Source organism: Crassostrea angulata, chromosome 2 (genome assembly GCF_025612915.1).
Source record: "Crassostrea angulata isolate pt1a10 chromosome 2, ASM2561291v2, whole genome shotgun sequence".
Lineage (NCBI taxonomy): Eukaryota > Metazoa > Mollusca > Bivalvia > Ostreida > Ostreidae > Magallana > Magallana angulata.
The window spans coordinates 31,261,396-31,277,529 of record NC_069112.1 but is presented as its reverse complement, the minus strand read 5'-3'; the positions used below and the strand labels follow the sequence as shown (position 1 = coordinate 31,277,529).

At 32.0% G+C, this 16,134-nt stretch overlaps 1 protein-coding gene and 1 long non-coding RNA gene across 2 annotated transcripts; both read right to left on the bottom strand.

Annotated features, from left to right (window-relative positions):
* Positions 1 to 4,128: 4,128 nt before the first annotated feature.
* LOC128173070 (uncharacterized) lies at positions 4,129 to 7,454 on the bottom strand. The gene is made up of 3 exons (XM_052838799.1): positions 6,605 to 7,454; positions 6,184 to 6,357; positions 4,129 to 4,560 (listed from the first exon to the last, which is right to left on the bottom strand). The coding sequence occupies exons 1-3, from the start codon at positions 6,885 to 6,887 to the stop codon at positions 4,319 to 4,321; spliced, it is 699 nt and encodes a 232-aa protein (XP_052694759.1). The 5' UTR covers positions 6,888 to 7,454; the 3' UTR covers positions 4,129 to 4,318.
* A 3,669-nt stretch (positions 7,455 to 11,123) lies between these two features.
* LOC128173010 (uncharacterized) lies at positions 11,124 to 15,894 on the bottom strand. The gene is made up of 6 exons (XR_008242396.1): positions 14,512 to 15,894; positions 14,306 to 14,392; positions 13,946 to 14,092; positions 13,642 to 13,845; positions 12,249 to 12,663; positions 11,124 to 12,141 (listed from the first exon to the last, which is right to left on the bottom strand). It is a non-coding gene; the product is annotated as an uncharacterized LOC128173010 (long non-coding RNA).
* Positions 15,895 to 16,134: the final 240 nt, after the last annotated feature.

Genomic DNA, 16,134 nt, shown 5'->3' with positions numbered 1-16,134 from the left:
AATCATATACAAGTAGAAGAGCGTTGTTTGTTGGTAACACAAATATTTTCTCTACCATTGAAACTTAAAATAACCATACATTTGGTGAAGTTATGATGAAAATATTATTGTATAGATAGAGATTAAGATCATTTTACTAAATAAAGTTTCGTCAATGACAGCTGGTAATGATATACTAATGCAAGTATAACTTCCGAAAGATAATATGCCTGTTAATTAAGTGCAATTTAAATCAATGAACGGGAGGGGGGGGGGGGGTTAAAAAATCTTACTTGAGACTTAGTATGATGATACCTGACTTAATTCACATTACCACACCGACTAAAATTCGTTGCATCTACTTCGACCTCAACAAACGGATCAACACAAAACAATTACCTTTTAATTAATGATGCATATTCAAATATTGCATTTATATTGACTTTTGAAATAAAACTATTTTTAATTGAATTTGAAAAAAAACCTACTGCTAAGATTTTAAATGGAATAAATGTATTTATTTCAACAGACGAAATATTGAGAACAAACCATGATATCGTTAATTCCATCATGGATATCAAACATCAAATGAGTTCAGCGTTCATTAATTTCCGTTTTACAATCGCATAGATCAAAGAAAATCCGTGAACATTAATCTCCAATAAACCAGAAACCTAATTACAAGAAATGTAGCTACTTCCATGCAAGGCCGACAACAGAAAACAGTGAAAAATAAAAAATCATCAAATTCAAAAGGTTTCTAGTTAAATCACATACTAATTAAATTGTAATTCAAACATGATCAATAAAACATTAATTTAGAATAAAATTCCCTTTAATGTGTCTCAATTAAAGTTTTCCTCTTGAATTTACAGTCCGTGAATGCATAGGGATAATGTTATATCTTTATATCTTTTATGGGCAAAACCAAACAGATCTTAATTACATTTAAAAGCTAATCACGACTCAAACTCCAGCACTGTGATATAAGCTAGTAATTTACATTACAATTGATTCCACGCCTGAAACTGATGGCCAATTTTTTTAATTTTTTTTAATTTTTTTTTTTTTTTTGGGGGGGGGGGGGGTATTTCTTATCTTGTCTGGCCGATTTGTTGTATTCCTTACAATGCCTAGATTGTGTGCATTACTTTATGCCATTTGTTTTTATCCTGTTTTTTTGGAATTTTTTTTCTCCTTGCTTTGAATTCATTCGTACATAAACTTGATAATTTCATCGCGATTGGGTAGCTTCGAGGTGCGAGATGTACGACCGTAAAGGTGATATTTGTACAGCGATACACTTTGAATTGTTTCAAGATCTGCGGCTTACGATGTATTTGAAAATGTTATTTATTATTCAAGAAGTCACTTCTTTTATATCTTAAAGATCCTCGACACGCCGTGACTTCCACTTTTTATGACAGTACGTTACAACATGTTGATTTGAACGAAATGTGAAACAGTTCATATCGCCCAAATGTTTTAGGCGCAATGGATATAAATTCAGTTCACCGATGTTCAGTTCCCGAGTTCGATTTCCGCAGGGATATTTACTTTCATGAATACATGAAGTTTTACAATATAAAAGTTTCCCCGAAAATCTTTTTTCTGTCATTTTCAAGTCGAACTTTATCTTTAAATAAATTCGAGTTTATATTCTGATTTTTTTCCAAATGTGTAGAGAATCATAAAGAAAACTTATATTTTCCCTTTAATGTATATGAATCAAAGGTAATATGAAAGGTAATATGAAATCATTCTTAATCTTTCTGATATACTATCTAGAAACTCGTTAGTTAAATGATAAAAACACATTTATTCTCTTTAAGCTAATGTAGTACATACAGCCCACTCTGTGTACTTTCTCGTAGCAATAACAATGTCCTTGTAATTACTACACTAATTATCAAGCTTTAATACCATCATTGATCAGATACCTTGCCTTCAAGGTGCTTTCTTTGATGTCTGTGAAATCCGTTATTGTGATAAGTCGCACACATATAAAAGGATTCCATGGCCGAGATTTATTTTTTTCCATATTTATCAGAAGCTTTTTTTCTCCCTTTAAATAACTACTTTAGGATATGCTGAAGGATTGTAATTCAATGATTCTGAAAGTCAAATGCGAGTTTACTCCGATAAATGATCTAAAGAACAACGTTAATGGTTTTTGAAAATGAGAAATCTCTTGCAAGTTCATAGTTTGCGTTTATCAGTAATTAAAACAAATTTTTCAAAAAATTCTTCTAATTTATTGTGTGTAATTTTATAAGATGTAGTTAAAACGTCACGAGTGATTTTGATACTAAATACAAACCCATACGTTTTGGTTACATATATACACCATTGTAATTAACTTATTTTTTATCGAATCGGTAATGATTTATTATCCACCTCGGTTCATTTAACGTGTTGATACAGTCATTTAGAACAAATAAATATAAGCATTTTAATGTCGAAAAACAAAATAATGGAACATTCAAAATTTACCGATAATTGACAAAGCTGTTTGTAATTACCAAGGCATATATGTAATTTCAATTAATTTTTATCCGTTACCACTAAACCAGTTATATTGATAGATTATATAAATGGAAAAAACGGCGTTGTAAATGTTTCATCGAATGAGCCCCCCCCCCCCCCCCCCCCAAAAAAAAAAAAAAAAAAAAAAATATATATATATATATATATATATATATATATATATATATATATATATATATATATATATATATAAATATAAAATTCTATTCTCCGTAGAGACTGTCTCAAAAACGATATGACATTGAAGTAACATCAGTAATTGTGCGGTTTTATATTAACTTTATCCAAATGTGGTATCCTTACAATGACAATACCATTTAAACTGGACCAATAAAGCAAAAATACCATTACTCAACTTAAACTTCTTCTGCGTTTCTATCCACTATCGATTTTGACGTCAATATCGATCATTTTCAATGATCATGAAGTCCATGTTTATAGCATTTTGCTATATAGAGATTATACACTGTAACGAGGTTACTGAGAATTAACATTGAATCGATTTAAAAGTGATATGGATACGTAAAATCAATAGTCAACCATTTTCTTTTAATAAAGATGAACCCGATCACATGAAAAATTTTCAAAAAGGTGAAAATATATTCATTAAGGATTAAGATTAATTCATTTAGAATTAAGATTAATTTATTTCGTGCGTGTTTTACATCTACCGACAAAGTTAGGTTCAAACCAAATATTATATGTTGTCGTTGGCGATGCATTATCAACAAAAACAAATCCCAACCATACTTAATTAAATCACCAATCTGCTGTATTTCATCTCCAAGTCTCATTCAGTAAAGGACTATGTGCGGTATGGTCTGATATATGCCCCCAATTTTAACCAATTTTTAAAAAGTGTCGTATAAAAATCAAATCTTCATAAATTATTGTACAGTGGACGCCTATCACTTTAATCTTGATTTAAACCACCATTGCTCATTGGCTATTTATCTATGACGTCAACTTTTTGACCTTATTCTCGCAAATTTGCAAACAGATGAAACTATTCTCATTTTTGCTTTATATTTTGCACTCGGAGGTATAGAGCGCAGGTCTGCTCAAGTAAGATTTTAACATATGTTTTTCTTTAGATAATTATACACATTATACTAAAAAAAAATGGTACTTGAGCAAGCCTGCACTCAATGTTTCCCGGTCGAAAAATCATCGGAAAACACCCATATTTTGCCTCAAAACATCAATTTATCAAAATTAGGCAATCTTCATGACGTCATTTCTACACTATGACGTCACTGTGATGGTAACCTTTTGCATCCATATTTTTAATATGATTCTAACTATCTTCACCCTTATTTTTTAAGCGCTTTATAAGATTTAAATTTTTGGGGCAAAAAATGCATAAAACCGCATATAGTCCTTTTATCAAAATGTTCTGTGTAATTCTACCTGTAGTACATGTACATTAAAACAAATCATTACGAATGTATCTCTCACACAAGAAACAAAGTTGGGTGATTAAAATTATAGTACTAAGATACGTGGTTAGTGATTGGATGTTATTTGAATATCAACCCAAGTTGCAGCTCAGTTCGATATACATGACAATGCAAACTGTGTCACTTCTTCATAATAAATTAAAATATTACGAATGTATATTTCACACACGAAAAGAATTCTGTACATTGAGAGCATTAATTACTGTTTAAATATTTCACGGTGACAGTCGACATGCAACTTTATTATTCAACCAGGTTCCATCTTAACTCTCCGTTCATACTGGAAGAATTTTTCTTATTTCAGAACTTGCCACCTTCTCCATATAGTTCATTTAAAACCAAATATCACGAATGTATATCTCACACAGGAAGAAAGTAGAATACAGGTGAGTGTGGTCGTTGCAGTCGTAATTATCATTGCTGACCGCCCGCATGTAGTTGGAATCAGTATTACCTGAAATTCGTGTCAGACAGGTATAGTTAAGCTCCGTAGAATCATGGTACCTCCAAATAAGGTTGCCATCTCTGATGCCTTGGACCCACACCTCAACTTCGCCAAGCGAACGTTTTTTCTCTGGTAAAAAGAGAAGAATCAGTATGTCTCTACATAGTCTCATGTAATATTATCATTAAAATAAAGTTGCCATCTCTGATGCCTTGGATCCACACTTCAACTTCAATAAGCGAACGTTTTTTCTCTGGTAAAGAGAGAGGAATCAGTATGTCTCTACATAGTCTAATGTAATACTATCATTGAAATATCTTTATTACCGTTAAACGTATTACATCGTTGTAACACTCTTTTAAGCGAGGTTGGCGGAAGGCCGTTCCTGCAAGATTGGGTGCATCGTTGAATGTCAATCATAGATGTTTTAGCATGATTAGATTAGAACAATTGAAATCTTAATTGGGGATAACAGTTATTAAAATAAATATAAGGTGTATATCTTAAGTGGATATTGTTGATAATTATATTGCAATGTAATAAACTTCGATTTTTATGAAGTATAATATAGCATTGAATCATGATTTTTTGAAGTATACACTCTCATAACTGCAGCGGTGTGTGCATACACATTGACTAACGCGCTACGCGCGTTACTCAATTTGTATGCACACACCGCTGCAGTTATGAGAGTGTATACTTCAAAAACTCAATTTGTATGCACACACCGCTGCAGTTATGAGAGTGTATACTTCAAAAAATCATGATTTAATGCTTATATTTACATTTTTAACTTCTAGCCTTGTCTGCAAATGTGATTCAAACCTTATCCTAAGGGTAGAAGAGCCACAGTAACAGCCACAAACGTGAACTTTTATTTTCGCTTGTGACGTTGCAGATTACAGCTTTTGAACGTTTGTGACGTCATAATAAAACTCGTCATTTTAACCTTTGACTACTTGTTGCATTTAGAGGCATTTGAAGATCACAGAATTTAAGGGAAAACACAGTAGAATGTAAATATTGAAATTTTTCTTCTTCTCTTAAAGTCCAGTTAATTTAGTATTTTCATTTTAAAAAAAACCATTTATTTGTTGAGATTATCTCATATTTTTAACAGATGAATAAAATATATTTCTTATTTTTATAAATGCACTGTGAAACTACCCGGGTACAATGAGTCAATGACTATTATTTTTTACTTAAGGTGTGAAGGAATAATTAAACTGAAAATATCCGATCAATATATTCGTAAAAAACTAACGTTATATGACTATCTATGACTTTCGATGACAAATAAAATACATTTTTAACATGCATGAACTTTAGAGTACAACATTCAGCTTATTGCGTCCTTGGCCAAAGTGTGCCGAATGCATCTTATGTATAAAACAAAATTTGTGCACCGTATAAATGGACATTTACGATAATTTTACACTAACATTCAAATCAAATCGTACATATAAATTGTAAAGTGCTCTCTTATTATGTATTCTAAAGGTCATTAAAATGAGAGAAAAAAGCAAAGAAATATCGCCTGCGTTACTTCCTTTGAAAAGCGCCTGGTTCCTTTAATTGTTTTTGTAGAAATATTTAAAGAAAAAGGTTTTATCATTAAAATAATGGCAATGTTCGACATATGTCACTGAAGTGACTCATTATCTGTCGGCAATTGAAAACTATAGACAAAAGTGCAAATGTTTTGATCTAACAAAGAGCAAGAAATTTGACTTCAGACAGGCTAAATCTTACCCACAAAATCCTTCAAAATTTTATGCTTGGTTAATGAATCTACTCGAATTAGGTCGCCTCCCTCTCCTTGGCAAATGTTCACAGCCTCCTGGTAAGTCCTTAAAGATTCCTCGTACCTCAGGCAAACTTTGTCTTGGTTGTATTTGTATCCCGTGTACTTAAATGGACAAAATCCTAGTAAAATGAAAAGTTTTTAATTATAAAAAAAATAAGAAAATACATCAACGCCATTTAATGAAAATGCGTACCTTTCAATATTACTGGCCTAGATGTATAGAAATATATATATATATATCAAACACAAATAAATATGCTGTGTTCTTACACATGCATTTAAAATATAATAAGTTTCATGTTTGTTAAAATGTTTTGCATATATTCTTAAAATTTAGAAATCAAAATTAAATTATCCTATACCTACCAGTTTTAAAGGATCTTTTATCAGAATTGGACAGGTACTGATCGTCCAAACCTGGAACTTGGTCACAACAAAAACATGTCCCTGTCATAAAGTCACGACTGAACAAGTATAAATCGTCAAACACATTTATACAAAAGCTATAGCATGTCAAAATGGAAGGAAACCCATCAAATCTGTTGCATGATGTCCAGAGTGCTTGGGTAGTCTTGCGGGAAACGTGTTGTATCGAAGTAATCGTCAAAGCAACGCAGGAAAATAAAATGATGGCAGTATTTGAATTCATCCTATATAACAAGTACGATCTTCCTTTGCCCAGAAGAATTCGATTTGCAGAATATCATCTGACAACAAATTTTAAATATCTCAGCGAAAAGTATCACCTGATCTAAGCTGTTTTCATATTATTGAAAAAAAAACACGAATGAAAATAGAGTACGGTCTCTTTTGAAAAAAAAATTACATTCATTTTTACTGGTAATGACGTTATGTAGATGCATCGAGTAAAATCAATATAAAGGGAGAAATCTAAATCAAAGCCTGATAATAATCGCTGTGTAGCATTAAAAAAAACTTTAGTAACAAGAGGCCTATTGGGCCTAATAGCTCACACTTTAGAAAGAATGGCCATATACCACATGAAAAAGCTTCAATTAAGGACGAAAAAAATCTTTTAACATTAAAGATGCAGTAAAGTATATTTTGTTTTCTTTCTCCTAATCTTTTGATGAAAATAAAGTTTTCTCCGGTATTTTGCTGTTGATCTTAGAACAATCTTTGTTCAGCTATGTACAAAAAACCAATCTGTTACACTGTAAAGAAATTACTGCATAGAATTTAAGTTTAAATGCCCAAAAGTTATTTTTTAACGTCTTTAAAAGTTCCTGAAATAAAGTAAGGGGCCATGGACTGAAAAACTGAAAATTTAACCTACAGTGTACGAACTGATGTGATCGTAAAGGATATGTTTACAATTCTTTAAAATTTTTATTATTCTAAATGCCAACAATGTGCTTATCTTACTAAGAAAAAGTACACGCGAATCCGTCTAAAATCCCTATGAATTTTCTTACCACAAAATAGATTTCTGTTTAATATTTTCGAAACGGGTCCAGAGTGGCACAGAAACAGACGTTTAAAAAATTCACAGCTTAAATGTACAGACTGCGGACGGTCGACCAAAAATAATAGGTACAAAATTTTACTTGGGAGGTAAGATCAGTTGTGTTAAAATAGTTTAATACAAATTATATTGCAAAAGTTAATTAAAATATTCAAAGTTAATAGACGGTAGACGCAAAATATGTGATTAAAAAAGCACACTTGGGATTTTAGCCCAGATGAGCTAAAACGTTTAAGAACAAGTTATATTCCAAGGATATATTCAACAGAAACCAACCTTGCAGCTTATCGATAACGATTTCTAAGAGACCATTAATTAATAAAAAAAAACCACGAAACATATTTAACTAATTTCTATTATAACCATGATTAAAAAGAAGGATCGATTTTGCTCACGCCAGCAAATACACAACGTTAACTCATTAAGAAAACATCCTAGGTTTATGAGTGCAACATGCGATATATAATTAGATATTACTTATTAACCGAAAATAATATTCACCTAGTGTTGAATCTCGGTTCCATTAAACAATAAAAACGGTCGATGTTTCTAATTTAATCAATTAAAGAATGTCATCTAGTCACGTATCAACAACTTTCAGATACACAGCTGTTGACTAATAAGCAATGTCTTCGTGTGAATCTGCTTTTATATATTATACATGTACACACTAAAAGTCAACTGTTTTTTAATCTTTTTAAACACAATTAAAAACATTTAGCTACAATCTAATTAACTTTTTTAATCATGAGTTATAAAAAATCCGAGGCAATTAAAGCATTATATAGCCTATGTTTTTATTTTATGTCAGTTGATGATATTATAGGGAATTTGAAAAGTAGTGTATTACAAATTTTTACTGGAAAACAAAAAATTAAAACTCACAGTCCTAGAGATAGACAGTGAACAAGATTAAACATGATTGAAAATAATCGGGGGCTGTGACCAGAGAAGATGGTCACTCCTTTCATAGCACTTGGTTTTACTGGTAGTTTTATTTTTGAGGTCGGTGTTTGCTCTGCTCTTGATCTGTAATTTTCTTTTGGACTTTTGATTTTGAACACTGTTCGTTATGACCTAATGCTATTAAAATATCGAAATAAACATTTACATCTGATTTGCATTTGCTTTTATAAATCAACGAGTTTTATCTATTGATTACCCTTATGCCCCGAAAAAAATTCATAACTGGCCCACATTTTAATAATTTATAAATTTTATTTGTAACGCTAAATGAAATATAAACTTCATTTAACAAACATGCTTAATTTGCACGTGTATATAATGTTTACACATAACCAACCCATGGAAAAAAAGAAAGGGAGGAGGGGGCTTCATACCAATTCGTTTAAAAGGAAAGCAAACAGCCATTGAATTATTTTTAATTAGTACTGTCATGTTGTAAACTTTGTATTTACAACCATTGAGCAACTTGCATGTAATTTTAATATTCATTTTATACATGTATAAAGTAATGCAATGATGCACGTTTAGTTGTATATTTGTTATTATACATAATTTTTAGCTTTTAATATACCTTTATTTCATAGAACTTAAACTGGGTATAAAATGATGTTTATTAAATCATTTTTAGCTGCATGATTAATAGTATGATGATTTAAGGAGGCCGATTTGGGTTTTTTTGCGGAAAAACTACAATAGCATAACTCTTTATTTTTTAACCTTATGTAATTTAAACCAACTCTAGTTTATTTGCGAAGGTTCATGAAAATCGACCGTCTGGTTCTTTTAAGGGACCATCTCAAAATAGAGGTACATTTACTATAGGAATATATAGGAAACTGCATTTTCCGCACATCAAAGCAGTTTTAAAAAAATACTACAATAGCTTTTTTTCCTCAAATTTTTATATATGATTATTAATAGCTTTTCCTACCTTATAAGTAAAAAACAAAAAATTCTACCGTCTGGTTTTTAGTGGGGGCCATCTCAAAATCACGAATTTGGATCATCACGAATGATGATTGGTATAATGGATTCATTCCAAAAATGAGGAAAATGTCCTCGAGGATAGCATAATTCTGTATATAAAATTTCAACAGCGTACAATTTTTACTTTTTCTTTTATGTTATTTCTTTTAACGTACTCCTACAAAGCTCCATTTAATCATAACGTCATAAAAGCGCAATGGCAATGCTCCCCTACCGCACAGCGTAAAAATCGTGTTAAAAATAAAAATTCCTTTAACAATCTCAATATTTTTATCTGTATTTTGTTTATTGTGTTCAATTTTATAAATCATATCGAAAAAAATACATAAGAAGTATAAATCAACTGTATTATATTAGAATGCGCAAAAACACGCGCAATGCAAACTAAAGTCGGCCTCTTTAATTCCAATTAGTACACTTTTTTTGATAAGACTTGAACTGGGTATAAATATATATTAATTTTCTTTTCTTTTGTACATTCTTAAATGAAGGATATCTCTTGCATGATAAATTTGGTAAAATTGAATAAGTATCTAATAGAACACAACTTTTCAAATCACCTGAGCTGAAAGCTTAAGGTATCCGATGTACAATTGACCAAAAAATGATGCCTGGAAAGGTATATATTCTATATACTCATTTGATAGGTATGGGTATGTAGTTTCTTAAAATAAAAATTTTTTCCCGCCAAATTACTATGGGGAAGTAACTCTTGCACTGCAAATCACACATAGATAAACCACATTTTTCCCGGCCAATCTGCAAAATCTGCAGATACGGATGATATTCAGTGGAATAAAATTGACAAGATTAATAAATAATTCAGTTTCTAGAAATTCAATACATCCTTTGATGAATTATTTATTTGTTTACTTGTATTTATTTATTTTTGGAGCAAATTTCTCACCCCCCCCTTTCCCCCATCAGATCATAGGAACCATGAAGAGATATGAAGAAATTTTTGCATATTAATTTATTCAATGTTTTTGGTTTAAATTATTTTGCCATTTGTTTTTATCATTTTACTAGCTGTTAAATTGAATGAAATTTTAAACATGACTATATACACTTATAGATTTACTATATAAGCACAAAAATGTCGTTACTTTAAATAAAAAAGACTTTGTTAAAGTTGCTTACATATACAGCTAAATAAGATAACATGACAGTAAGACATCATTGCAAGATAATACTAATTCCAGTTATACTACATATCTATCTTAATGAACTTAAAACTTCCATGACTACAAACTATATAATTCATTTGCAATGTAAACATTAAATACAAATTCAATAATTGAGAACAATACTACATGATATTTATATGAAATAACAGCAAACTATTACATACCGATACAATGACATACCGATACAATGGCAGGGAGACATCAGTACAAAATAAAGTAATTTTCAAGAAGGTATTATAACAGGCATTCATTGTGAAAAACATTCAATTCGCTCCATGACTACACACAGCTAATGCATTTGATAGTCCATGCAAACATGAATTATAATGCAATTTCAATTAAATAATTCATAAAAATATTGCAAGATATATATATTATATAACAGCAAAATAACTTCATATATGCATGGCAGTAAAATGAGACATCTGGCTGAGTACAAGAAAATACATATACAAGTACTACAGTAACAATCTACATATCTATTGGGAGAAAAACTTGTACAGCTTAGGTACTACTCTGTCTAAAACTTTACAGCTATTTGTTACCCTTGGTTTGCCGTGAACATTTTTTGCACAAATAACATTTCGCAGACCATCTTCACCTGCTCGTCTATGAACAATTTTTAAATGATTCAGGCCAAGTCCAGACCTTGCAACGTTCTCTGCCATGCTCATGTTTAAAACACCATTTCCCACTAAGACATTCAAAGATGGGAGATACAAAGACTTTGCAGAATTAGACTTCTCTTGCAGAAAATGGGCTTCGGAATCATTTGTAGCTTTGCATAAATCAGAATTTGAAACAGCATTTGATAATATTTTTAAAGCATTTTCACATCTTCCAGTGCATCATATGCAGAATAAGATTCATTACAAAAATGTTTAGCAAGAAATATCTGTGTTTTGATCTAATCAAAGACAATGAGTCTGTAAATCACGACACCTTATCAAGAAACTGCCTCTGTAAGCCAGTGCGTACAACCGCATTTGAAAGGACACGAAAATCGAATAATCGGCCATTGTGAGCAACAAGAACTACTTCATAGTTCCTTAATGTACTAAGCCACTTCAAGAAATTTGACAACGCCTCACGTATGGCAACTACATCAACATTTAATCCATGGGCAAATACAGAGGTTCCATCGTAAACTATCCCTGTTGCCTGCTCAGCTCCTGGCTCTATAAAAATCTTTGGTAGAACATAGGTTGAGAATGCTTCTCCAGACTCCATCTCCACAGCACCGATCTGTGTAATGTGAGGCATGGCTCCTTGTCTGACTATCAAAACAAGTTTGAGATGTATTTATTCTGTCAGTGATAGTACATGTTGTACATGTATAAGATATGTCATGGAATAAATTTAAAAATTCTTGGTGACAACTTACTAAGTCCAGTAGTTTCAAGATCAAATATAATGAATAATGGTCTTGTGTTCTTCAGTTTCTGAACCGCTCCAAATGTTGGTTTTGAAACTGGATCTAGTATTGTTTCAATATCAGCCTCTGCCCCAAGGCCAATTTTTAAAAATATACATGCAAATATTGTTCTCATCTGTTTTTCATAAAAAATAAAATGTTCACATGTTCTTAAACTTAGTAATTGTCAAACTGATTGATAGGTGGACCCCTTCGATACTTCAGATGCATCTTTTTGATTAGCTCTTTCCTGCTTTAGGAAAAGTCGCCGGCGCTTTGTTTCGGGCAGACTTGTCTTTTCCATTTTCTTTACTCTGTCGTCATCCATCTTGTTGGAGAACTTTATATTAAAATACCCCGGGGAGAGACCATTTTTACCGAAAGCCTGAAAAATTACCAGAGGCAAATTAATTGATGGAAAATTTTTAACATTATAACATAATTATTGTACTTATTGAAAAAACTTTTGAAAATAGAATCCTTAAAATTTCCATTCATTAAAATCACTGATAATCATGATTTTCCTATATTTTCTGATGTTGAATGAATTGTGTAAATAACTACAAACTTAATGTACATGCATGCAATGTTTTTTCAAAGTAATGGTAAAGGATCACTCAATTATGCAATTCAATAAGTCTAAGAATCTAAATCAACTCAAACTGTTCCTCCAACACCTGTACTTGAAGTCATGTATTCCTCAACAATTGTAGACCTTGCGAATAATGCCTTAAACTGTAATGCCAAACTAGATCTAGACCTCTGAGAGATATTTCCGTCCAACATTGATGCTTGCTGCTGTTGCCTGAATTCTGAAATCAAGGCTTTCGCTCTCTCCATAATGCAAGTGTTTGGGGGTCTTGAGCACAGCAGCTCGATTGGCTTACTCACATGCCTGGCTCGAGCCGAGGTCAGTATACGAAGCTGACTTTGCAATAATTGGTTCAAACAGCACATTCAATTTATCTCGAAGGAAAGAGTCACTGAGTGGGGCTTTGTATGGCAAACTTCGATGACTGTACTTTTCGGAGTTCCCCATCCGCTTGTATCCACAGAAGCGTGCATGGCAAAGACTATGATCTCCAAACTGATGAGGAATAAGTGCTTGGAGGTTCTCGCGCATCCCATCTACATCACCTTTGTTTTTGCTAAATATGTACTTGATACATTTATGGAGATGCTGAATTACCTGGTTACTTATACTGACTTCCTTCTTGTTTCTGAGATCATACAACTGTTTGACAATGTTTTTAATGCAATGATTCTTGTCCAGGTTTTTTTTTTACAGTCAATCCCATACTCCTTTGTAATCGAGCAACAAGAGTGTTATAACCATCACCCTCAATAATTCATACTGGCGTACCTTGTTGGATCATATCTTTGATTGCTTGTAGGCCAGCTTCACTCTACATCGCCCTCGCAGATCCTTTATGATTCCACACACATCGATGCTCCCTGACAGGTACTCCTGGTCTATTTCTCCTCCACCACTTACATGTTCCACAAGTGCGGTACTTCACAACAGTCTTCAAAATGTTGTTCTCTTTGCTCATCATGAATGTATGGCCTATGGGGGAAAACATGCAATTTGATATTTTGAAAAATTTACACACCCAGCCGTAACTTAATCTGAATTATTTCTCCAATTTACTGTCATTTCTAATCACCTGTCAAACCCTCTTTTCTGCCACCCATGATCACTGCAAACTGTCATGCCTCGGCGAGTCTTTGGAACAAAGGAAAGTTTTTTCTTCACAACTGGATGCTGCTTCTGTGATGTGGATGCCTGTTCATCATGTGCAAGTCCCACCTTTCTGGAAATACAAAGTTAATGTTACAATAAAAGCTGTTACATTGTATGTTACACATACAAGTATATGTATATTATAATGAAAAGGGAAAACTATATTTCCATGCTAAAGCTAGATCATTTTCAATACATTGTATTTATAATTTATTTCATTTTTGTTAATTTTATAATATGCACTTGTACTTGAACAGTGTATGTAGAGAAATTTGATACTTACCAATGGCTTTGGTCAAGGAGATCAAAGAAAGCATCAATGCCATTTTCATTTTTTTGACAAATCGATTCTCGCAATCTGGACACATCTCTGCAAAATCAGTTCAAATAATATCAACTCTGATAATCAAGTATTACTTGCTAGCCATGATTGTTTCTGTCAATATGATACATACTTGTATGAAATGTACCAGTAAAAATCAAATTTACCCAACAAATTCATCAGGCATGACAGCTACCCCCAAGTCTGCAAACTCCTCAATAAAATTTTCTTCTTCTCTCTGTGAGATAGCTCTACAAAAACAAAGGTTACAAATATAGGTATTTTTTTTAAAGGTATAAGACTCAGATAGCTATTCATAAATATATACGTGCATATAGTTCACAAAATGTGGAGTCAATTAAACTTATATTAATAGTTGTACCACTTTGCATGGTTTTCTCTTAGTCATGCTCTTAAAATTTACACTTTGAAAAAAATATTTATTTGTGTTTATATGTGTGTACATTTACCGGTATATTTATATTCATGTATGCATGTGTAACACATAGTATTGCTTACAACATGTCTTTTTTATAAGCCATTTTGCTTTCTTTTTTCATGTTTTCCTCCGCATATTGCTCAATTATATTGCCTGCTCTCCTCTCCATTGTTTTTAAACTCCTTTTTTGGGAGTTGATTTTTAATCAACTCTCCTATGCAGTCACTCGGACAAACCGAAAGTGAAACAGTGTTTGGACCTCAGCACAAATCATAATTGCTCCTGACAAGACTTAGTTCTTGAAAATAATTGATGAATGCGATGTAATGTGTGCTAAAGCATTGTTTTTCAAGGAAACTTATTTACAAATACCTTAAAAATAGTCAGATTTTAAATGGTACGAACAATTTAAATATGTTTTTGTAGTCGTATGTATTCCTACGCCAGAGTTCAATATAGTCTCTTTCAACTCGATGCTCGGCAGTCTCCGTAAACCCTTGTCGGAGATTTACGGTGTCAGCCGAGCGTTTGGTTGAACGAGACTAGAGTTCAATATTGCTTGGATCCATACAATTTTCGAGAAATATTTCTACCACTGATACATAGTTTGATTGAATTAATTTTATCTTTAAATATTATTTAACATGATTCATATGGAGGTTTCTCGACATTCTAGTCGAAAAAGTTCAAAAATTCATATTATAAAAATATGCGTAATTCAAATTAGAAACTACGTATACATGTACTTGTCATGCAAAATAACATATCATTAATTTTAAAATAATTAAACATCGACAAAATCAACTCCCGTCAGTTCTTCAGTACTTTGATTATTATTGGTAAATCTAGAGTGGAAAGGAGGTTGATCACCCTCTGGGGGCCCCGAACACTGTCAATCGTGGCTGCAGTCAATGAATGTTTTTTTTTAAATTATGTTATCACCCTTTTACCATACATACCGGATCAAAAATCATTTATATTAAAAAACACATTCTATTTATTAATGAATAAAGCAACATACCTGCACCAACTTTTGTGTTTATACAGAAACTCGGCATGCCTTTGTCTTCTTCTCGTTTTCTTCTGTGTGTCTTCCCATACGGTATTCTGTTCAGTGCTATATATATATATATATATATATATATATATATATATATATATATATATATATATATATATATATATCCACCAAGCCCAAGCTTCATTTCTCCCTTCACAGATTGCTTTGTTAAATAGAGGGGTCCACATTTACATTGCCGGCAAGATTCTAAGCCTTCGATGACAGACATCCACTCTACGACTCGTCTACCATTTCGCCACTCGGTAGTACTTATTTCCTGCTGTAAATTAA